Source organism: Syngnathoides biaculeatus, chromosome 5, assembly GCF_019802595.1.
Source record: "Syngnathoides biaculeatus isolate LvHL_M chromosome 5, ASM1980259v1, whole genome shotgun sequence".
Classification (NCBI taxonomy): Eukaryota; Metazoa; Chordata; class Actinopteri; order Syngnathiformes; family Syngnathidae; genus Syngnathoides; species Syngnathoides biaculeatus.
The window spans coordinates 4,294,881-4,319,498 of record NC_084644.1 but is presented as its reverse complement, the minus strand read 5'-3'; the positions used below and the strand labels follow the sequence as shown (position 1 = coordinate 4,319,498).

The 24,618-nt window shown below is 43.3% G+C and overlaps 1 protein-coding gene and 1 long non-coding RNA gene across 2 annotated transcripts; both read left to right on the top strand.

Moving 5' to 3' along the window:
- Nucleotides 1-5,554: 5,554 nt before the first annotated feature.
- LOC133501327 (FXYD domain-containing ion transport regulator 6-like) lies at nt 5,555-15,406 on the top strand. Its single transcript, XM_061821012.1, has 9 exons — nt 5,555-5,797; nt 9,379-9,435; nt 10,483-10,506; nt 10,622-10,645; nt 11,747-11,821; nt 14,236-14,272; nt 14,370-14,407; nt 14,534-14,560; nt 15,334-15,406. The coding sequence occupies exons 2-8, from the start codon at nt 9,384-9,386 to the stop codon at nt 14,536-14,538; spliced, it is 255 nt and encodes an 84-aa protein (XP_061676996.1). The 5' UTR covers nt 5,555-5,797; nt 9,379-9,383; the 3' UTR covers nt 14,539-14,560; nt 15,334-15,406.
- A 5,230-nt stretch (nt 15,407-20,636) lies between these two features.
- On the top strand, nt 20,637-24,514 carry LOC133501428 (uncharacterized). The gene is made up of 3 exons (XR_009795176.1): nt 20,637-21,072; nt 24,351-24,382; nt 24,459-24,514. It is a non-coding gene; the product is annotated as an uncharacterized LOC133501428 (long non-coding RNA).
- The last annotated feature ends 104 nt before the right edge of the window (nt 24,515-24,618 follow it).

Sequence of the window (24,618 nt, the reverse complement as noted above, 5' to 3'; positions counted from 1 at the left end):
TTCCATTTTTGTGATGTTTTTTTTTATACATTGTAGATATTTTAAAACTTAGTCTGCAACCTTACTAAAGTAAAATGCATCAAATTAGACACTATCTGTAATTGATATCGGATGAAATATAACTGGTTGCAAGTATTACTACATTGATCTGGAGCATAAATAGCACAGAAAGCAAACGAATGATTTTTGTGATGTACACATTCCATTAATAAGACATGCTACTTGGAAGATTTTATTTTTCACTTTCTTGCTTTGTCTAATTTAATTGCTTTAGAGTAACTTTTTTTGCAAATGTCACACCTGTCTAAAACTTGATTGTAATCTCTTTTTGGGAGAAACTTGTTCCTACTTTTGGTGAAAATGAATTCTATGTCAAAGCCATCATAACACTTCGCTGATGGGCAATATTAAAAATGACTATGTGGGGTTTGATCAATTGCGGCAGCTTCTGGGAATTCACGCAGCAGGACGTTGCCAAATAAAGGCCCGATTTGAAGTAATTCATCAGGTTGGCAGGACTTCCTTTTTTTCTGGTCTCGTCTTTGGCCCGTGTGAAACGGGGCCAAATGTTTAGCATGCGGAATTCAAAAGCGCACGGCACAGAATGGATGGCCGTCTAAACTGAAGTGCTGCTAGTGGAAAGTCAATTTACTTTCCACTCCGGAGTTGGAACGGGTCAAAGTGAGTAATCTGGGAACCTCTTTGAGTCACCCTGTCAAAAAAACAAAATTATTTCATGAAGGCATCATTTTTTCCCAGCAATTGTCATGTGACTTATTGGCTTGATGTAAGAGCAATTTTTTTTCAATTTATTTTTTTTGTGCCTCATTCAGTTCCTGAATGAAAGCGGTCCACCTTCTGTACTTATTTCAGTGTGCATTTCTTTAGTCAATAACTTTTTGTGCACACATGCAACCATCCATTTTTTTTTTTTGCCGCTTATCCTCACAAGGGTCACGAGTGCCGGAGCCTATCCCAGCTGTCAACTGGCTGGAGGCGGTGTACACCCTGAACCGGTTGCCAGCCAATCGCAGGGCACAAAGAGACAAACAGCCGCACTCACAATCACACCTAGGGGCAATTTAGAATCTCCAATTACTGTTGCATGTTTTGGGGATATGGGAGGAAGCCCACACAGGCACTGGGAGCACATGCAAACTCCACGTAGGTGGGTCTGGGATTGAACCCAGGACCTCAGAACTGTGAGGCCAGCGTTTCTTTGGTGATCCACCGTGTTGCCCCACATGTAACCAATTGTGAGGTCTCCCCCCCCCCCCCCTGCATTTTATTTAAACGTCCCTGAATACATGCGTTGGGTGTATTTTTTTTTTTTTTTGTGCTCCTTTTTATCCTACAGCAACATTAGTATTGATACAATCCCTCAGGGGCTTCTTAAATTTTACAGAACCCTAAGCATTCTTTTGGACAATTCTACAGTTCCAACTTTGAGAAGTTCAAGAAAGGCCCGCTTCTGTTTAAACATGACTGCAGCCTCACGCACCGATCAATCCATAAAGGCGTGGTTGGATGTGGAATAACTTGAATGGCATGACTGCATCCTCACCGTACAACTTTCGAGCCGACTTATAGCCTTTGACCGAGTGCACAATGGAACAAAAAAAAATGTATCAGTTTTGTAGAAAGCCAGAACAGTTGCAGATCTGCGAGCTTCAAAGGAGTGTGAATGGACTGTTTTTATTTTAGGTGGATGCTGGTTCTGATATTTGCCCCACCCCAAAAAAAAAAAAAAAACGTTGTGCTATTTCTACAATGCTTTGTCCTTTTAATACAGTATTTGTTTGAGTCTAGAGTCGGGATTTTCCAAGTACTTCACAAAACCTTCCAAAAAAAAGTGATCTATGCTGCTTTTTTTTTTTTTTTCCACAGATTTTAAATTTGCATACTTGGTTAAAAAGAATGTATACGGTTATCTTTTGAAATTCAAAGTTTGAGGGTGGGGCCCGAAGCCACTGTAGCTTTTTGATGCTGTTGATGGCTCGTGCTTGCTTATTGGTTAAGCAGGCCACACAATAATAAAAATGAACATGAACGCTAACTGTGTACCTTTAGTTGACTTGTGCATTTTGCAGCAGGCATCCATTTTGTGGCTGCATTCAACAACACGCCTTGCCGAAATAGAAGACCTTGTTTCCGTTGTCACAATTATGCATTACTAAATGTTAAAGATTGAAACAAAATGAAGGGGGGGGGGGGAGTGCAGAACTGTGAGCAAAATTGACAAAAATGAAATTTCCTTCAACTGTTGTTGGGGTTACCAACATAGTGCCCAACATTGTGAAATTGATCATTTTGAAATATAAACAAGGATATCATTAGTAATACCAAATGAGTTCATTTTCACGAATGTGTTATTACACATTCTGTCTGGTAGCTGTTTGCATTCATCCGCACCCAGGAACTTTCAAAAAGTTTCACGAGCCCCCGACTTAAAGTTCCCCGACCCCGAGCACCCGGGACTCCTGTAAAAAGCCAACCTCGCTTTACTCCATGAACTCCGGTTCTTTAATATTCCAACTCGATTCGACCGCTGGCATAATCGACGAAGATCGTTGCTGTGACCGTTCAGCCGCTTAAGCTCTTAGCAGTGAGAAGAACCCAGCGAGGACTCCGCAGAGCCCGTTTAAAGGAATGGAAGAGGTGGGGGGGGGGGTTGGTTTATAATTGCATTTGGTCCAATTTAATTAAGAAATACTAGAGAATCCCCTATGGTAATTACTGATTAAAAAGCAGGTGAGGCTGACAAGGGAAGGCCATCAAAAGCTACCAAGCTTGCAATCCAATCACTGCTCGTCATCCAAGGACGTTTAAGACTCATCTGGGCGCAATATTTGCCCAGAATTTGTCTTCTCACCCTAAGTCGATGCCATGAAGAATTTTGCTTTTTTTTTTTTTTTTTTTTTTATGTCTGCCTCTCCTTCCTCCACAGAGAGGCAGCAAATCTGTAGCAAAAAAGTGACGTTTGCTTTGCTTTCACGGAGTGTCCTTTCTGCCTGACCACGTTGGAAAAATTTCCATCAATGTGCGCTTGAACTGAATGGAAGTTAAAAAAAAAAAAATGAAAATATGAACGTGTTTGCTGCAGTTAAGTGGCAACTTCGTCCTTGTTTGTAACTTTCCAAAGTTTCCAGTTCTTGGCTGTTGTACATTGCTTATTAATTAAGGAAGCCTTTCTTGCCCAACACCCCCATCTTGTGGAGAAAGCTAATATCACATAACTTTATACGATCCACACCGAAAGATATTTTTATTGGAGTAATTTGCAGTGGTGTATAATTGCATGAAAGGGACTCTCCTGTATTATTTTTGTAAAGATATTCTTTGTATTGGATTTCACTGGACCAAATCTGGCAGCATGGTGCCGCAGTGTTGGCCTCACAGTTCTGAGGTCCCGGGTTCGATCCCGGCCCCGCTTGTGTGGAGTTTGCATGTTCTCCCCGTGCCTGCCTGTGTGGGTTTCCTCCGGGCAATCCGGTTTCCCCCCACCACCCCAAAACATGGAACATTAATTAGACACTCTAAATTGCCCTTAGGTGTGATTGCGAGTGTGGCTGTTTGTCTCGATGAGCCCTCCGATTGCCTGGCGACCAGTTCAGGGTTTATCCCGCCTCCTGCCCATTGACAGCTGGGATACGCTCCAGCACTCTAGTGACCCTTGTGGGGATAAGTGGCTAAGAAAATGGATGGATGGATGGATGGATGGATGGATAAAGTGCCCCTATGTGTGATTTTGAGTGTGGCTAATTGTCTCTATGTGCCCCGCAATTGGCTGGCGACCAGTTCAGGGTTTATCCCGCCTCCTGCCCGTTGACAGCTGGGATAGGCTCCAGCACTCTCCAGGACCCTCGTGAGTATAAGTCGCTACGAAAATGGATGGATGGATGCATGCACCAAATCTTTGAGCTTGGTACGTCTACGGACAGCTGTCAAGTCAAATTATGAAACTCAAGTCCCTTTTTTTTAAAAAAATAACTTTTCTGAATTGCTGGAGCGCACACCTTTCCTGAAAAGAATAACGTGTCAATCAAATCTCGTGAAGAAATTTCACTGGCTTGAGCGCTGGCGACTGCGAAGGCCTCGGGAAATCGTTCCCTCCCGTCCTTTTCGCACTCATCAAAACCGTTCAGACGAAGGTTATTTCATTAGCCTCCTCATCATTTAGGCTCCGATCAATAAACCCGACTTCACTTTTTACTGAGTCATAACCGACCGCTTGGTCCAGGCAGGCCAATGTTTGCTTGTCCCGCAAGAAAGGATGTGTCCATTTGGTCCAGGGGAGACCTTGAGAACGAAGCCCGGCAGCAACACGCTGCTATTAAGTATCTTTTCCTTCTGGGCCAGACTCACTTTTTTGTTAAAAGTGTTTTTGTTTTGGGGTTTTTTTTTTTTTTTGCCACCATTTGTCGTTCGAGCCCATTTTTGGTCTCAAGTTTTAGAACTCCAAACCAAGTTTTTTTTTAAATGTGTATTTCTTTTCAAAGCAAACTAGAAAAGGGTACTTGGATCAGACCATCTGGTGTAAATAATCGGATTACTACCAGCCATTCCTCATTTTTGTCAGTTTTTTATCAGGTAGGTGGCACGGTGGCTGACCTGGTAAAGCGTTGGCCTCACAGTTCTGAGGACCGGGTTCAATCCCGGTCCCGCCTGTGTGGAGTTCGCATGTTCTCCCAGTGCCTGCTTGGGTTTTCTCCGGGTACTCCGCTTCCCTCCCACTTCCCAAAAACATGCAACATTAATTGGACACTCTAAATTGCCCCAAGGTGGGATTGTGAGCGTGGCTGTTTGTCTCGATGTGCCCTGCAATTGGCTGGCAACCAGTTCAGGGTGTTACCCCGCCTCCTGCCCGTTGACAGCTGGGATAGGCTACAGCACTCCCTGTGACCCTCGTGAGGATAAGCGGCAAAGAAAATTGATGGATGGATGTTGTTAGGTGAGAGTAATCTGATTATTTTTTTTAACTATGTATGAAAAATGATTCAGGTAATCTGAAAGTAGGCCACAAGCGTCTTGTTTGAATCAGAATGAGAGGAGTTACTTCACCTTCGTGATAATAATAATAATAATAATAAATGCTGTTTGCACACTGGAAAAGAAATTTCGATCCCATTTTGGGAAACGTCCGGTGTGAATGAAATCCAAATAAGGGAACTTGGATCGCTGTTAATGGTTAGCACGTTAGCCACACGCTGCTGAGATTCCGGGTTCGAGTCCCTCCACTGGTTTTGGAGTTTGTACAGTATGCAGTATACAGTATTACTCAAACATGTCCAAATATCCTCAAGTGTATATTTGAGTATTTTGTCTGTCTGTGCTAAACTCATACATGGGGGTGGGAGTGGGGGCTCATCTCACTCCATTCCCTCCCAACAGTAAAACTGGTCAAATGTTACAATGAAATCCACATTGTCAAAACTGTCCTACTCCCAAGTGAGCACGTTTGTTTTGTGTTGTACGGTCAGTGCTCGCACTCCAGACTGGGTGTAACTTCACACCATGTGCCCACCCCCACAACCACCCCCCCCCCCCCTTTCATTCCACAGTGAACCAAACAGGACACGCAGACAGACCCGAAAGGGTTCGCCGCCGTTCTCCCAAGTCCTCACGAATCCGATGTAAGCTGTTTTATTTCATTTCTTTCTCGACTCAACATCACATCACATTCCGGCCCTTCTGTCGGTGCGGAAGCGCCGAAAGAAAAAGTTTGAAGAGGCCTCCCCCACACCCCCACCCCCAACCCTAAAGTTAGGTGGAGGGATCATTTGCGCTTTCAAACGCGGTAAGTTGTCGTTTTCGAGTAGTCCACGTGGATGGATTTTTACTAGCTGCATGAACCTCATAAAAAAAAAGTTTGCTATCTCCACTTCTGAAATGTTTATGAGTCAACTTTTTTTTAAAGGACACCGTTGGCTTTTTTTTTTTTTTTTTTGTCGCCTGAACTTGCAACCCCCATCTTGCATCCAAATGCCTGTGGCAGCATGTGACTATTTAATGACTGGAAGCAGCTTTACCCTCGCAAATGTGACATCGCGAGCGTCCCCGTTTCTTCTCCTCCACTTACTTGTGACAATTTATGTATTTTGGGCCCTTTCTACTGTACGCTACTTCATCGCGGTAACAATCACTCAGTAAAATATGAGCCCTCATGTTTTCATGCGTGACCGTATGCCCGATCAAAATGTTTCATTATAAGAAGAGGTCATTTATTTGTAAGTCTTGCATTCAAATTTTTCAAAACTTTAATTTTGACTACCATAGCTAATGCAGATGACACACGGTTATATTTTTAGCAATGTCGCCAGATGACTACAGTTCAATTGAGGTGTTGTGCCACTGTCTAAATCAGATGAATAACCAGATGAGCCCAAATTTTCTTCAGCTAAATCGCAACAAATCTGAGACAATTGTTTTCAGCAATAAAGAAAAGACAATTGCTGTTATGAAACACCTGGACTATCTTTAAAAAACAAAGACCAAGTCCGAAACTGAGACTTTCAACAATCATATCAAATCAGTCGCAAAAACTGCCTTCCACCGTCTGAAGAACATATCGAGAGTGAAGTCTTGTATGTGTCAAGCAGACCAGGAAAAGCTCATCCATGCTTTTATCTCAAGTAGACTTGACTATTGTAAGGGTCTTCTGACTGGACTCCCCCCAAAAAAAGAGTATTAAACAGCTGCAGCTCGCGTTCTGACCATAACAAAGTGGCCAGAGCATAAAATTCCAATCCTAAAGTCCTTGCACTGGCTTCCAGACAACTTTAGAATAGGATTATACAGTTCTGCTACCGGTCTACAAATCACTCAGTGGTTTAGGTCCTGAATACATGAAAGAAATGCTTCCGGATAACAAACCCAGTAGAGCTCTGAGATCGACTGACTTGGGTCAAATAGTGGAGTCCAAAAGCAGTCCAAAGCAAACGTGGCGAAGCAGCATTTAGCTATTATGCTGCACACAAATGGAAGAAGTTGACGACAGAGGTGAGGTCAGCCCCAAGTGTCAATCTTTTGAAATCCAGGTTGAAAAGGCTTCTTTTTTCTCGTGCTTTTTAGAATATCTCCACTTTTTCATCATATTACTTGCACTTTATGTGGTTTTAATTGTCTTTTTTTTTTCAATAATTTGTTTGTCTTTGTTATTGTTTTTATGCCGTTTTAAATGTTTTATCGCTTTGTTTTCAAATGCCTCTTATCATGTAAAGCACATTGAATTACCTCGTGTAGGAAATGCGCTATACAAATACATTTGCTTTGTATTTCCCCCTCTCTATCATTCAATTAATGGTTCCTATTTGAATAAGCCCCCCTTTGAATCAAACGATTTGCGGCCTTTTATTCTTCAGCCCACTTTCCACAGATGAAGTGTTTATGTTGTCTCCCTTGCATAAACTTTAATCTTTGGAGTGGACAACACACACACACGAACACACACACACGTTGCAGGTCTCACAATTGTTTTTTTAAAGCTCATTTATTTCATATTTTGGAACACTCACTTTCATCCGGGCCCCCCCGCCAAGGGTCTTCTCGGGCCTCACGTCTTTTAAATTGCCGACCATCTGCGCGCAGCTGGAGGTACGCTTAAGTGCGTCGTCTTGCCGCGGCGCCGGTAAACAAAAGTGTCTGCGCGAGCTTTTAAACAACAATAGCCTGCTAGATAATGATGTCGCTGAAACGCCGCCACGTGGGCCGCTGCCAGCGGACGCAACGGTCAAAGCAAATACCGAACGGAACTCGACACCGGAGATCTCGGACCGCGCGCCATTTGAAGTGCCTTAAATAGACCCCATCGCAGTCCCTGTCAGGAGGTGTTGACCGCACAACTCCAGGAGGCGTGGCCCGACCGCAATTGAGCAGAAGGCGCGTACGTCACACGCCAAAAAGTCACAAATTGTACTGAAATAATGGCGACACTTGTAAACTGTTATGTACGCAACACCACACATGCATAAGTACCCCCGCGGAACAACTACGCACTGTTTTGTCCATCCCACAATATGCTGCTCCGCTTACCTTTCGGCTTTCGCATGACAGCAGGCACGTGGCGGCTGTTGACTAGCCCCAATGCTACGTACACGTTTGCAGAAATCGGCAGCGCTTACTTGGTTGTTTTAATTTCACACGTGATGGCTGGGAAAACACGACAGAGGCCCGACGAACGGAGAACAAACAAAAAGTAACATTTGCGCGAGATGCAACCCTTGAAAATAAAGCCGAGCTAGCCAAAACGATGACAATGATCGTTTGGAAAGTTTATACCGTAATTCCTGGCCTGCAGAGCGCACCTGGTTACAGGCCTCGGTACACAGAAAGAGTTTAACGCTTCCATGGCGCTAGCGTTAGTGCAGAGCTAGCATTAGCGCTAACTTAAACTATGCGTACCGAGGCTTATTACCAGGTGCGCTAACACTAGCGCCGCATAAACCGCAGGGTTGAAAGCGTGTGAAAGACCTTTAGCGGTGTAGATATGCAGCATGCTGACCCTCAGCAATCCACCCCAAAAATAACAATTAGGCAAGGAAAACATAATTATAGAATAAAATGACGCCAATAAACATGGGGGGAAAAAAATAGTCCAATCCATAAAATGTACTGTAATTCCCGGCCTACAGACCACACCTAGTTATAACCCTTGGTAACCATGCTAGCGTTAGCGCGGGGCTAGCGTTAGCACAGAGCTAGGTTTAGCACAGCGCTAGTCTTAGTGCGGGGCTAGCGTTAGCATGGCACATCACCGCATAAACCGCAGGGTTGAAAGCGTGTGAAAAAGGTCTTGGCTTGTAGGCCGGAAATTACGGTAGTAAATCAGCAAACCGTCTTTTATTTATGTGTATGATTTTGTTTTTTCTCATCCCTCTTGACTTACACGCCACGTTATTGCCTGGCGAGAAGCAGAAGAGGCAGCTCGCGAATTTACCTCCTTTAAGTTCACTTTATTCATCAAACACGACAAAAATCCACTTTTCATTTTGTTTGCTTTTAGCTCCGCGCGTCCCCAGTCCAAAAGGTCCGCGCTTCACTTGTTTGGTAGCAGACTAAAAGCCCGTGCAAGCGCATTTTTATGAAATACCTGCGGTGACCCCCCCGGTGCCGTATAAAGCCTCCACAGTATTTGGCTCTTTTTTAATAAGGCACGCTGGGCACATGAATCCCCTCCTGTAGCTTGGCAAGATCACCCTCGAGTTTATTTTTTTTTTTCTGTGTGCTTTGACATATCTGAAATATATACATATTTCCTACTCATAAAAAGTTTTAGTAATATTTGGCAGATTTGCTGGTTGTGTTGTATGTCGATTTTTTCCAAGTGCGAGAATGAATAAAGTTGACTTAATGAAGACATTTGTCTTTGGTCCCCGCCAGCGACGATGGACGTTTTGCTGCTCGTGGCTCTGGTGTCCTGGTTGACCCCGGCCCTCGGTGAGAACGCTTTCCGCTGTCTTTCCGAGGGCTCGCGTCTGAACAACTCACGTGAATTTACATATTCTCCCTCTCCAGCGGTCACGTGGCACTTTTCGTTTCTTGACCTCGCGCTCATTCGCTTGGCGGATTTGGCCCGTCACGCGCTGCTTGTTCGAAACGCCAAAAAAGATTCTTTCACGATTGACCCAAATTTCGGTTTAAGAACAAACTTTTTAAAGTCATATTTGTTTCATTTTTTGAACAACGAGCTCCTTTGGCTGTAGCACGCTGTCTGCTCCGTTTGATCATTTCAATTTATTCTTTATGTATTTATTCGTACACCACACACTATCCTAACTGAGGATTGGAACCTTCCGCTACTGAAAGTTTTTTTTATTTTTATTTTTATTTCAAAAGTCATGCTGGGAGAAGCGTGAAAATGATTATTATTCAATGTCTCTTGACACTTAATGCCAAACTGTAAATTCTAAACCACCTTCAGAGATCAACAGCAGAACCTTAATCGTCAAACAAAATCAGACACCAATCGAGCTTTAATTTTTTTACCCTCCTAAAAAAAAAAAAGAGGAAGAATAGAATTTAAATGGCTCAATCATAGGTTTTATGACAACAGCTTCAGTTGTCGGCGAATGCAGAAAATAAAAAAAAAAAAAAGATGATCAAATTCTGATAAATCTGCCTGCTACGTCTGAAAGCCAGGTGCAAATTCTTAATCAAACAGAACTACCGTAATTCTCGGCCTCCAGAAAGAGTTTAACACTCGCCCCGCGCTAGCGTTAGCGCAGGGCTAAAGTTAGCACGGGGGTAGCATTAGCGTGGAGCTAGCTTTAACGCGGAGATAGCATTAGCACAAGTCTAGCGTTAAACTCTTACTGTATACCGACGCCTACAACCGGGTGCGCTAACGCTGGCACCGCACTAACGGCAGCACCGCATAAGCATGTGAAAAAAGTCTCGGCTTGGAAATTACGCTAGTGTTTTTTTTTTGTTTTTTTTAATACTGTCACCTCTTTAATACTGTTTGTCTTTGTTTTGTCTTCACAGTTTCAGCGGTAGACAGCGAAAAAGGTGCGTTTTGCTCCAGCCGACAGTCTTGCCGACGTTAAGCTCCGCGTGGCGGTCAACGTGTCATTTGTTTTGCTAATTCCCTTACCGTTTCTGTTCTCTCGCTCTCTCACCTCAGACTATGACAGCGCTTTTGAATACGGTAAGCAAGCCCGTCCGAGTTACAAACTTTTGAAAGGAAACAGCTGTAAGGTCACGTTAAAGCATCTCGTGCCTGCTAATCTTTCATCTCATGGCCTTGGAGTTCCTCTTTAAATGGAATATCCGTTATCCATTTTTTGAGGTTATGGGGTTGGTGCCTGTTGACAAATTATATTTACCGTAATTCCCGGTCTACAGAGCACACCTTGTTATAAGCCTCACCCAGGAAAGGAAAGGAAAGGAAAGGAAAGGAAAGGAAAGGAAAGGAAAGGAAAGGAAAGGAAAGGAAAGGAAAGGAAAGGAAAGGAAAGGAAATACCATTTGGTACATACTTACACAGGCCACACCTGTGTAAAAACCGCAAGTGCCCACACTGAAACATGAGATATTTACGAAGAAAGACAGTACACAGTGAATTTAATGCTAGCGTCGCCGCGCTAATGCTGGCGCCGTGCTAACAGGGCCGGTTAAAAAGAAACATACAGGTAAAAATCACTGAGACATGGCAGTAACACGCTAGCGCAGCGCTAACAGGGCTGAACTGGTAAAAGTCAGTTCCTCGACACATGTATTCCACCGGTCTCACTCGTCCCTTTTCGCATCAACCGCAGGGTTGAAAGCGTGTGGAAAAAAGTCACGGCTTACAGGCCGGAAATGACGGTACATCCATACCCCATCATAAGACGACCAAACACGTGCAACCATTTTACTTTTAATAAGTTATCAAACCACCACCCTGAAACGGGCACCGACGTTATCGGCGTCGGCTCGCTTTTCTCTCTTTGCAGTTCAAAAGTCTCTCCTCGAAATAGTGGCCCCGTCCTCTCTGGGTCTGAGGTTTCCACTTGAAAAAGTAAACATCCTCCCCGAATAGACGCCCCCCCTCCTGTAATGATCTGGTATCGTTCAAACACAGGCATAACCCGATAGCTGCTCAGCCCTTTACAATTTTTTTTTTTTTTTTTACGAATCAAAGAAGGTGAAAGTTACTTCTATGATGTGTAAAACTGGACTCTCCTGGACTCAGATTCTGTTTATGGTGCCAGAAAAAGATTTTGTACGCATCTTTGGTATGTATTCAATACTGTGTTTTACATTTCAGACTACGAATCTCTGAGGATCGGCGGGCTGATTTTCGCCGTCGTGCTGTTCCTGCTGGGTATCGCCCTCATCGTCAGTGAGTATTTGCGACGCGTCACGGTGGGTGGCGCCGCCGGTCCGGTATCGGCGCCCACAATCCATTTCTCATCCGGTCGGTCCTTATCACCTTCTCTGCACTCGCGCGTTCCTCTTGCCTGCCGGCGTGTATATTGACCAAAACAACCCCCAAGCAACACGACCCGTGGAAGGCGTTCTGGTTTGCTTCTCTTGGTCAAATATCCGTCAAATAACACACGACAATGTCTGATGTATTTTTTTCACTTTCACAGTCGTTCTGCGGGCTGGATTGGACCTCCTAGTGGACCAGTTTTGGCCCGTAGGCAGTGTGTTTGACACACCTGGTTGATCGCATAAAATATACCACAAACTGTCATTTTATCCATCCATCCATTTTCTTTGCCGCTTATCCTTACGAGGGTCGCGGGGAGTACTGCAGCCTATCCCAGCGGTCAACAGGCAGGAGGCGGGGTTAGACCCTGAACCGGTCGCCAGCCAATCGCAGGGCACATTGAGACAAACAGCCGCACTCAGAATCACACCTATGGGCAATTTAGAGTCTCCAGTTAATGTTGCGTGTTTTTGGGATGTGGGAGGAAACCTGTGGGAGTGCCCACCCGGAGAAAAGCCACGCAGGCACGGGGAGAACGTGCAAACTCCACACAGGCAGGGTGACCCACCGTGCCACCCATTCATTTCAAATTCATCTGACAACATTTTAAAAGAATGGCTTCCACATAATTTCTTTTATGGTTTTTGTTTTTTTTTTCAATAGAGGCCAACCAGAACAAAAAAGGAACAAAGACTCTCTATCACTTCCAACAACAACCCGGGCTAATTTTAGTTCCCTCTCAATACAGAAACTTTTTAGCCTTTCGGTCAAGATGTATCACTTCAACTTACTTCTGTGTCACCAACTACTATTTAACAATTTAGCCAGCGCGTTCTCTAAAAAGCGACTCAATTCGCAAAAACGGTGACAAACGATTTCGTTACCGCTGAAAACCAATTAGCGTGAAGCAAATACTTTTTTTTTTTTTTTTACACGCACGTTTTTATTATTCAGGTTTTATGTAGTTGAGTAGCAGCAGGCAAGCGGTTTTCTCAGTTATCCCCAATGAGGTTGGCATCGTAAAAAAAAGCAGCCAGAAAAACTGACAAATCATAAAGACAGTGCATAAAAGGAGAACATAAAAGAGAGCAGAGATGTGCGAGTTTACTGTTGGACTCGTAAAAAAAAAAAAAAAAAAAACTTCTTGCAAGCGAAAGGACGCCGCTGGCGCCTCCCAGTGGATGAATAAAGGATGAGCGCAATCTTTCAAGATGTTTACCCTGACAACATGTAGGTCACACGCCTGTCTTGGGATTTCCCCCACGTCAACCTTTCCAACTAGTGCAGCGACAAGAATGAAGAGAGGAGCGTGCACATCATGAAGGGTGATTAATACGACTGGGTCATGATACTAAATTAGTCGATTATGGGAAAATGTGAGCAAATAAAGGCATACCCAACTACTTTCCTCGGTAATCACCCACACGGTTTTTAAATTTCTTTTCCTTCTGCCTTGTTGCATGTGATCCACTCAAGCCTTTTTTTTTTTTTTTTTTAGAATCGATTCCCTTATTAAAATTATTAGTCAATGAATCGAACAATAATCCCCCCGACCACACACACACAAGCACATGTACTTTGTTAAAATGTATTCATTAATTCCATTTTAAATGCATTTCATTCTCGTTTATGACCTTATTTTGATCCTCAAAGTTCATATATTAATACTGAGTGTGTGTGGTATAAATTTAGTGTACTGAATTTGAGACAGCTATATGCTAATAGTTAGCAATCGCACTTAAGGTTAGCATGCTAGCGACTACTCATTTCCAGTCAAAAAAAAATGCTGACTCCCTTTCAGCTCACTCATAAATCATAATATCTGGACATTACACATCGAACAGTGCAATTAAAATCATGTACAAATGCTTCACTTTAGTTTCGGGAAAAGTTTATCAAATGTCCAACACTGCAACCATCACCACTGCGTCCGTCTGCAATAAATGTCCGTGAGAAACATTGTTTACAGTGACGCACACATTAGTTCCAGACAAGTTTTTTTGTTGTTATTTTATTTCGGTTTTTTTTGGGGGGGGGGCGGTCGGTGGAGCGTCGATGCAAAATTTCTCCGTCAACCTATTTTTGAAGTCCACTTAGCTGAGCTATTGACTGAGGCAATGATTGATTTAACAGCGTAAAATGAATGAAAACTTGCAGGTGTCGGCAAATGTCATATAATAATAATAGTAATTTAAATGGATTTGGAGAACTAGTTCTGGACTCAGTTCTCACTTTTCTAATTTACTTGTTTTCTTAATACAACCAAATTTATGTTTCAGCAATGTTGTTTTTTTTTTTTATATTTTTTTTCTTCCAACCAGGCAGAAAATGTGTGTGTAAAAAGAGTGACAAGTCAAGGTGAGCCAAAAAAATCCATAAATAAATTTGTCAGCCAGTTTACATGCATGTTGATTGTTATGTCTGTAGTTAACTATTGATTAACTACTGTGCTCAGGCCCCGAGGTCCTGATGTGGAACCAGGTGTTCAAAGAGGTAAATATAGTTATTGATATATGTTTATTGTTCTTCTTATTATTGAATCATGACATTCAAAAAATAATCTTAAACTGTCTTGCCATCACCAACAGCGTGTGTTTTTTTTTCCCTTTTTCAATACAGCATAATCTCAAAGACATGGATCACATGGTAAATACTTCGAAACTGGGGTCGCGCAATCATTTCTGAAAATTTCATTTCTAAACAGACAAATATGTAAAATCATTTGTAGATGAGACATAAAAAATACATATAATAGTTTAGCCTATATTAAATATGTCAGATTGTTTTAATAAAATGATGATTGTCCTTGTACATAATTCATTTCATTCTGATTAACTATCCAATTATTTCAATATATCAAAATAGTTCAATATGCACTTTAAAAACTAATATATCTTTATTTATTTGTATTTCATTATTTTCAATAAATCAGTACAACTGATCAAAATTAACTAACCATGAAAAAATAGATGAATATTATGTAAAATAGTTAATTTACTTAGAATAGTCATTCACAAATGTTATGGTTATTTATAATTAACCTTTCAAATCATTTCAATCAAATATGTAAAAAATGAGAAATTAATATATATTTTAACTTTTAATTTTTTTATTAAATGGACGAGGCTCCAGTGCCGCGCTACTTTAATAAAGATCATCTGTGTTGAAACTTGATGGATGGATGGACAATAAACAAACTACCCAATTTTTTGAGAAATAGAAGAGAAATAAGTCATTGATAAATAATGTAAAATACTCATTTGGGGGACACGTCCACCTCACAGTTCTGAGGATTGGGGTTCAAATCCCGGCCCCGCCTGTGTGAAACAATCTCACAAGATTTAACAAACTGTCTGTGGCATAGAATAAATATATTTTCCTGACCGCCTCTGCTTGCACTTCTCCAATATCACCACCAGATGCCAGCAGATGCTCCCTTTGGCTGAAGACGACCTTTGATATTAATAAAGACTTCCATTTAAAAAACTTCCCTCATTTCATTCTTTTTCTTTCTTTCTTGCAAATGTCTGACTTGCTGAAATGAAGATGCAACGGTTTTCTTGTATACATTACACACCAATACAGCGTACCAGTACGCACGTGTTCATTTTTGGGGATATTGACACCGATGCGAGCAACATCGCGCAGTAAAATATGCTTTTAAAAAAATTGTTCCTGCACGACATTTTAAAGATGCCGCGTTATTGTGCGACAGAAGGCAGCGAGCGCACTGCTGCACTCTCGTGCTGACGTTGCATCGGCTCCGCCGCCGGCACCATTGAACGTGAATGATTTATGTGGTGCAAAGTGGTTATCTGCAAAATTGCATCACATTTCGCCCCCCCCCCCCTTCCTCCTCCCCACTCTGCGGCAGTCGCTTCTAAACAAGGATTTCCCGCAAATCTCCGACGATACGATTAAGACGTGCACGCTTCCTTTTATCGGAGTGCAGGAAGAGGCTGCACTGCTGCCAACGCACAGCCAGCGAATATCATTGAAGGGAACAATTTCAGGAGGAAAAACAAATATTTGGGTCTTAGCACAAACTCTACTTCGTGGCCACCGAGTTGTAACACGCCACAAAAGCATCAAATCAATGGCGTTTGAGTATTTGGTCAAACTTCTTGATATTCAGATTAAGATCCATGTAGTAATGCGCTTTTTGTCATCTCAATTCAGCACACGAGTACAACGAACAAAGTTTTTTCCACTACTTTTAGCCTATTATGAAGCGCAGTAAAAAAAGTAACAAGACCAATTGCATTCAATCTACTAATAACTGATTAATTTGTCTGTTTTACAGTTTGTAGTTTAAAGGTCGACTGTCATGAAATGCATGATTTTTAGTATGTTATTAATGAAAAAAAAAAAAAGGGCAGCCGGAATGGACCCATCCGTTTTTTTCACCACACAACATGATTTTGACGTACGTGGCTTTTTGTCACTCCCGCTTTGAAAATCCTCTCGAGGGATTTGTTTTCGAGAAGAAGCAGGAAGTGACGTTAGTAGCAGACGCCCACTCAGGCGGTCTCGTGCGTTTCTACTAGTTTTACCTGCTGGAAGGTAGCTCGTTGTTCCTTCGTGTTAGCCAAAAAGCCGGCTCGTTGTATTGCTGGATATTGCTCGGGAGGATGGATTTACCCTTCGTAAGTTTCCAAGAGACCCGGTTCGTTGTGAAAAATGGATTGCACGGGTACAAAGGACAAGAGCTTCGTGGGTTCCAAATGACAGGTCGGTGTGTATACAGCTACTAAAAAAAAAAAAAAAAAAACAATGGTTGGGGGGGGGTAATCCTCTCAGAATGTAACAAAAGATCCACGTACTTAAGTCATGGGTGCTAAATGTGTCGATGTACTCATTGGCGCTGCAGTCGGCTTCGGCCGGGGTGACTCATTGTGGCACCGCCCGGGTGGCTCATACATACTGGCTGGGAGTCTGTTGTAATTTAGAAGTGATCCACATATCATCTAAATATGGCTCTAAACAAAACAATAGGGTAACATTGCCTTGGTCACTTCACTTGATTGTGTCCAGGGCGGACGGCTTCGGTCAGGCTGGCTCATACGTACTGTCTGGTACTTTGTTGTTAGTTATAAGTGATCCGCATATCATCTAAATATGGCATGAAACGATCGCCCCGGTCACTTCGCTCAATTGTGAGGTGTTCTCTTCTTCGAAAAGAGCTTCCGTGTCCCGTAGCAGGTGGCACCCTGATACTTGGACCAGGCTTGATGCAAGCAGAGAAACATTTTTCATTGAGTGAAAGTTACATTGGTGTTGCCATGGAGAGTTTTATTAGTAGTTTTGCACACAACATGTTTACACCAGCTAACTTGCTTATCATATTTTGTGTTAAAGAATACAAAAGACGTTTTTGTTTTTTTTTAAGTTTCTCGTGTAAATTGCGTGCATGTGCGCCAGGCTGCTGCCCAGCCTCGGCCAGAACAAGCCTCCAGGGGGCCTCGAGGTGAATTGAGTTTGAGACCACGTCCGGATTGATCCAATAGGGAGGGGAAAGGGTGTAGTAGTGCATGAATGATGGAGCTTCACGTTCATATACTAGTACACTATTCGCTATACGAGAAACTTGGCATACTTGTAGGACAACTATGATACATATTAGTAGGGTCATACTGCTACCTTTACTAACAGTGATGAGACAGATCTAGTGCCTCAAATGCACATTTGCACAATCACTAGTAATCTGTACTATACTGTAGTTGCAGAAAATCCCATACAGTAGTGAAAAAAAGTACTTCAGATAAGACAGTTGTGCCTTGGTCGTTCTACACGTGGGGTAAATTGTTTTATGGACGTTGTACTGGTACATGGACTTAATAGAGCGACCTTGAATTTGATGCACAAGTACACGTTTTCTATTCACTCTTTGGACAAGGAGGACACCTACACGTTACCTATGAGGGAAAACTCCGCATATGTTAAAAACTGGGTGCAGCTAGTAGTACTAGCGACATTTTAATATTCTACTGCATACCCTCTAGCGCAGGCATCGGGAACCTGTGGCTCGCGAGCCATATTTGTCTCTTTTGATGTTGCATATGGCTCGCAGAGCGCTCATCACGACATACGGTGCAAAATTATTTCTTGTCACGAAGGCAACGCAAATGAGCAGAGACAGTTTGTCCTAGTGGAGTTGCCGTAGTTCACAGGAGCAGGTGATGATGTGCGCAGGCGCAGAAGGGTCCGACGCAGAGCAGGTAGCGACAATTAATTGTGCAAACGATCGCTCAAAGAAAAAGAAAAAGAAAAAGATGGGGAGTTGTACAGTTTTCGGGAAGACTTGGACCGCCATTCACAGATGGAGGAGTACGCCAAAGCATTCGTGCCTGATGTTGCCAATGAACCTTTTGACGTTCTCGCATAAAGACAAGATAAACGAATAAAAGACGGCGAGAACTGGTCACCATCGTACCGTCCTGACGGCAAATCAACTTCAATTACGTTCACGATGGACGGATGGAAATCTTGACGCCTGCGTGAAGCTTCATCTGACGACGTTTGAAATATTATCAAGCCATCAGCAAAACCGGGAAGCACCAGAAGTCACATTAATGGTAAGAAGCGTTTTTGTCATCATTGGTGAGCAACATCCAGCCAGCCATCCATTTTCTTAGCCGCTCATCCTCACAAGGGTCGCAGGGAGTGCCGGAGCCTATCCCAGCCGTCAACAGGCTGGAGGCGGGGTACACCCTGAACTGGTTGCCGGCCAATCGCAGGGCACATGGAGACAAACAGCTGCAACTCACAATCACACCTAGGGGCAATTTAGAGTGTCCAATGAATGTCGCATGTTTTTTTGGGGATGTGGGAGGAAACCGAAGTGCCCGGAGAAAACCCACACAGGCAGGCGCGGGGAGAACACGCAAACTCCACACAGGCGGGTCCGGGATTGAACCCGGTTTTGCAGCTGACCCCACCGTGCCGCCATATCGTTATCATTGCAATGTTATTTAAAAGAATTCAGAGACTGATTGTAACTCTAAAAGTGTTGGTTCTGCATAAATGGTCAAGCATACCTGTATTTAGTATTTAAAATATGGATAAGTTTCCAGTTACGCCATCTTGTGTGTCACCATCCCCCTTAGACCAATCGGATGAATTAACAATAGAAAAATTCATCACGCTTCACCTATCACCTGTCGTCTTTGACCTCTATGACACACAAGATGGCATAATTGGAAAACTATCCATTGCATGGCTCTTTTGAAATTACATTTTGGCATTTATGGCTCTCTTAGCCTAAAAGGTTTCCGACCCCTGCTCTAGCGCCTCCATTACTCCACTTAGCCTACGAGTTTGTAGGAACGTCCACTTTATTTCCAATTTAGTGGAAAAAATGTCACGAGAGAGGCAGCCTTTCTTGGTGTGAGCTGCATTGTCCCACTTGCTCAGGGATGAGAATTTTATCATGAGAAGTTTATCCAGCCAAATTTGTCATTTTTGTGAAATGTGTAAATCCGTTGACGCGGGGCAAGACTGTGATCGAGACCGGCCGCCAGCATAGATCGGCAACGTTCACCGTGAAATTAGTCACAGATGTGATTGCGGAAAACGGCATCGCTATTTGTTTGCATTAAATTTGTTTGTTTATAATAACGACAACATTCTGAGTTCCGGGAGCATTTTGGCGGTATTTCGTCAGTATTTTCACTCAGATGTTAACATTTCACAGAGAAGCACTCTGTTTACTCCGGCGTAGTTATAACTTACAGACATACGTACGCATATGTTATCGAGCGGCCTGCGCGTTTGCCAGTATGGCGAAAGTCTTGGAGTGAAAAGATCGCGCCAGGGTAATTAATAAAAACCACACGGGGTAAAAAAATTTGTTTCAGATGGGCATGGCTTGAAAAAAAAAAAGTGTAACCGTGCTGATAGGAAGGAAAACTGCATCAATATGTCTACCTGAATACGTACAAAAAATGGACGTTAGCGGCAAAGCGCTGTGGACCCTATGTTCCGAAATGATCAATTATACAAGCCGAGGAGCAGAAAATATCCAGGAGCTTATCAAAACCAAGAAACACAAAGGTAAGTTGGACATAAATTTCTCATATATTATATAATTGATGACTAGAGAAAGCCTATGACAGAGTACCAAGAGAGGAACTGTGGTACTGCATGCGCAACTCTGGTGTGGCGGAGAAATATGTTAGATCAGTACAAGACATGCATGAGGGCAGTAGAACAACGGTGAGGTGTACCATTGGTGTGTCAGAAGAATTTAAGACGGAGGTGGGACTGCATCAGGGATCCGCGCCGAACCCCTTCCTGTTTGTTTCCTGTGTAACCGTGCAGATAAGAACGAAAACTGTATGAAAATGTCCAACCGAACACATACAAAAAGTGGACGTTCCCGGCAAAGTGCTGTGCGCTCTGTCTTCCGATGTGATCAATTATGGAAGCCGAGGAACAAAAAATATCCAGGACCATATCCAAAGCGAGAAACACAAAGGTAAGTTGGATGTAAATTTCTCAAATATTAAATATTTGACAACTGTTAATACGATTAGGCCTATCTGTAGGACTAACCCTTTAGATCACGCATTTTATCGCTCACTTTTATATTTCATGATCTCTCTCTCTCTCTCTCTCTCCTCTCTCTCTCTCTCTCTCTCTCTCTCTTTTATATCTCTCTCTCTCTCTATATATATATATATATATATATACTTGTGTACTTATTTCTGAAGTATAGCTTGTAAGTGCAGTAGCCTATTTGATATAAATTTCACTCGGTCTACATTTTCATATCTGAAGTTTGGCAAACTTATTTTGCTTGTTTGGACTCATATTTTAAGTTTTCAAAATATTATGATTGCCCTGTATTTACACTGTTAGAAGTAACCACAGGTCACCATTTAGCAGTGTATTTTATAAAAAAAATAAAAATAATCATAATTCTTGCCTGAGGCAGACATTTTCAGTGTTTTTCCAAATTGGTCATTTGTCATCCCCGATGAACGCTGCGGCCGTCGCGCAGTGGCAATGTCTAATTTGCGCCACCAGGGGGCGCCCTCGTCCAGGTTGCGCCACCGCACGTTTCTTAGCGCTCGGCACGTCGCCGCCCATCTGCAGTCTGCACATCATTTGCTCCAAGGAACTCGTCGGCGTCTGACCTGAGACCATGGGCACCACAGGTCAGTTCATTTTACACAATCCCAGCATAGTCACAAAATTGACACTTGTACCGCTATTCAGTTATTACTATTCGAGCATTTTCAAAATATGAAATATTATTTCGGAGCAGTTGAGAAATATACTCCCATGCATTTTTAATCATGACTGGTGCATCGCCGCTACTTCAACAACATTAGTTTTCTAAGTGTGTGCCACTGGGAAAGGCTATTGCAGCATTTGGCTCGAAGGATTGTAAATATAATATATTTGAAATGACATAAAAGCAAAGCATTCATCTACTGTACATTGCATAGCGCGCAGTTGAGATGTGACCAAACAGAATAATAGTTGGCAGGAAATGGACTTCGTGTGCAGAGATGTCGCTTCATTGCGCTGCTCCACCTTTCTTCGCTGTGCATCTTTTCTGCTGAGTAAAGCACTGAGTTGGAAAAAAAAAAGAGAGAGAGAAAAGAAATACACCCGAGAGATTTTCGGGAGGCAATATTGCACTTTTGCAGGCCTGCGCACACCCTTACACTCTTTTTCTTTACGAGCAGAAGCAACCTTTCCAGATCATAATGACTTTGAATATGGTAAGAGATATGATACCCGACCCCACCCCTCCTGAAAATAAAATAATAATAAAAAAAGACTGTTTATGATATCTCCTTTGAGTTTATGAGATTGTCTCCCCTAATAGATGAGGAGACGCTGAGGACTACGGGCCTTGTCCTTGCCATCGTCATGTTTGTGGCTGGCATTTTGATCGCATTAAGTGGGTTTTTTTTTTTTTTTTTTTTTTTTTTAACTTCTTTTACGCCGCAGGTGTCAAACTCGAGTTGCGGGGGCCGGATCCGGCCCGCCACGTGGCTTTAGGTGGCCCGTGAAGGCAAATCACGCGTGTCAACTTGCACGATTTTTGTGAAAATCTGGACCGAAATTTCAAATTGTCATATAAATTGGAATTTTTGTCGTACAATACATGAAAAATGATTGAAAAAAAAAAACATGACCCTGGGTTTCTGATTCCAAAACCAATTCATAAATTTAGTGTACAAATATGATGAGGGCATTAAATATTTTTATGATTTCAAAGTCATAACGGTCCTCTGAGGCGAAACCGGAATTAAAACGTGGCCCGCGGCAAAAAAATGAGTTTGACAACCTCGTTTTACATCTTCGATGCAGTCTGCTCACCGGACGCTTTATTAGGTACACGTGCACAGTCGAACGAGATCCAAACCAAGACAAGGCTCTATCGATGATGGACCAAATCGATGTAAATATTTGTATAATACAACATTAAAATCTGGGGGGTAAAAAAAAAAAAAAAAAAGTCTAGTCCGTAGGAGTCAAACTCATTGCCCAGGGGCCAGATCTGACCCACTACAACATTCTCAAGTGGGTCTACTTCATGGATTTGATGTTATTGTGCAACATTTTTTAACATAGGCGGCACGGTGGGACAGCTGCTAAAAGCATCGGCCTCACACTTCTGAGGACCCGGGTTAGATCCCGGCCCCGTCTGTGTGGAGTTTGCATGTTCTCCCCGAGCCTGCGTGGGTTTCCTCCGGGCACTCCGGTTTCCTCCCGCTTCCCAAAAACATGCAACATTTAATTGGACACTCTAAATTGCCCCAAGGTGAGATTGTGAGTGGAGCTATTTGTCTCCATGTGCCCTGCGATTGGCTGGCAACCGGTTCAGGGTGTTACCCCGCCTCCTGCCCTTCGACAGCTGGGATAGGCTCCAGCACTCCCCGCGACCCTCATGAGGATAAGCGGCAAAGAAAATGGATGGCCTGATGGATTTCTTACGATGAAAAATGAACAATAGTTCTGTACAGTACTTCATTTTTTTTCGTGTGCCACAATTGTTCTGTGACTTCTGTTTCAATTTCAATTGCCAAGTTAAAAAAAAAAAATCATCAGTGTAATTGTGTAATTGAAATATAATGACATAATTATAAATGTACCTGTTTCCATGCTCCCACGGTCCCTCTGAGAGAAAGCAATCCTATAACGTGGCCTGTAACTAAAATGATCTCATCCTCCTGTACGAGAGGGAGTCCCCACCGCACCGCATTTGAGAGCCACCCTCGCCTGGTGCTTTACACACACAACATTTCACCGTGCGAGCCTCAAACCCTGAAAGTACACGAGAAAGATGCATTCAAAACAGAAAATACCGTCCGGCCCAAATTCCCCAGTCGGGATTGAATTGAGACGGCAGAAGATTCTGAATATCCCAGCAGCACCCGAAAAAAAATCCTGTTTTCTTTCTTTCTTCTAATTTGATGATTTCTCTCAATGGCCGGCCGTCCATTTTCTTTGCCGCTTATCCTCACGCGGGTCGCGAGGAGTGCCGGAGCCTGTCCCAGCCGTCAACGGGCAGGAGGCGGGGTACACCCTGAACTGGTCGCCAGCACAATCGCAGGGCACATAGAGACTTCAATCACAATCACACCTAGGGGCAATTTAGAGTGTGCAATTAACGTGGCATGTTTTTGGGATGCGGGAGGAAACCGAAGTGCCCGGACAAAAACCCGCGCAGGCGCGGGGTGAATATGCAAACTCCGCACAAGTGGGGCGGGGATCGAACCCGGGTCCTCAGAACTGTGAGGCCAACACATTACCAGCTGATCCACCGTACCACCTCTCGCAATGCGATTCAGGGCAATTGTTTACAGATAACTTCTGGTAAATAACAAAGTATTGGATCTCATAAAAATTGTGTAAGTGTATGCTAAAATGGCCGGTGAGTGAACGCACGGACGGACATATTAATAATCGATGTATCATTCCTCAAACAGGTAACAAATGCACTAAATGTGTAAAATCCTCATCCAAGTAAGAACTGTTTAGCCTGTGCATGTTGTATGATTAATTTTTTGGGGGGGGGTTGGGGTGGGGGGTCGCAGAGGTACCTAAGCAAAGGATACTCACCCGCATCATTGCTCAAATTGGACACACCCTCCCCAAGACGTGGCAGAGTCCCGGAACAACGGACGGACTCGTCACGTGTTGGCACGGCGTGATGTCCCAAACCTGTCGCATGCCGCTTGTTTGAAAACACCGCAGTGAAAACGTGACACGTGATCGAGAATCCTGTGGGACAAATGACAGTACGGACTGAACCGATTCCCTGTGATTTCGGGACCTTGTCACAACGTGTACCCCCCACCCCTCCCCCCCGCCCCCTGATAATGGATGCGCCTGATGCGATGTGCCCACTGCATGTTCCGCAAAAACAAAAAACGGACGCGCTCACGTCTAGTGTGTCCTCTTTTCCCTCTTTCAGATCATCCGGTACTCCGATACCAAAGACAGACGGTGAGCTCGCCTTCTTTTTCGCGCTTGAATACAACGTTCTCACGTTCGAATCCCCCCCCCCCCCCTTTCATTGCAGCGCCTCCTCCAGCCGTCTAGCAAAGTCGCTCATTTATTAAAGCAAAGCGAGGCCGACGTCTCAAGAAGAGAAGCGTGCAAAATGCATAAAAGTGTTTGATGACTGTTGGACCTCTGCTGGATGATCAATAAATTATGTGTTCAAACGTTTTTCACCCGCG

Coding starts and splice junctions, on each gene's coding strand:
- LOC133501327 (XM_061821012.1), top strand. CDS start 9,384: ATGGACGTTTTGCTGCTCGTGGCTCTGGTGTCCTGGTTGACCCCGGCC. Junction 11,822..14,235: donor GGGTATCGCCCTCATCGTCA/GTGAGTATTTGC, acceptor TCTTCCAACCAG/GCAGAAAATGTGTGTGTAAA. Junction 14,273..14,369: donor AAAAAGAGTGACAAGTCAAG/GTGAGCCAAAAA, acceptor TACTGTGCTCAG/GCCCCGAGGTCCTGATGTGG.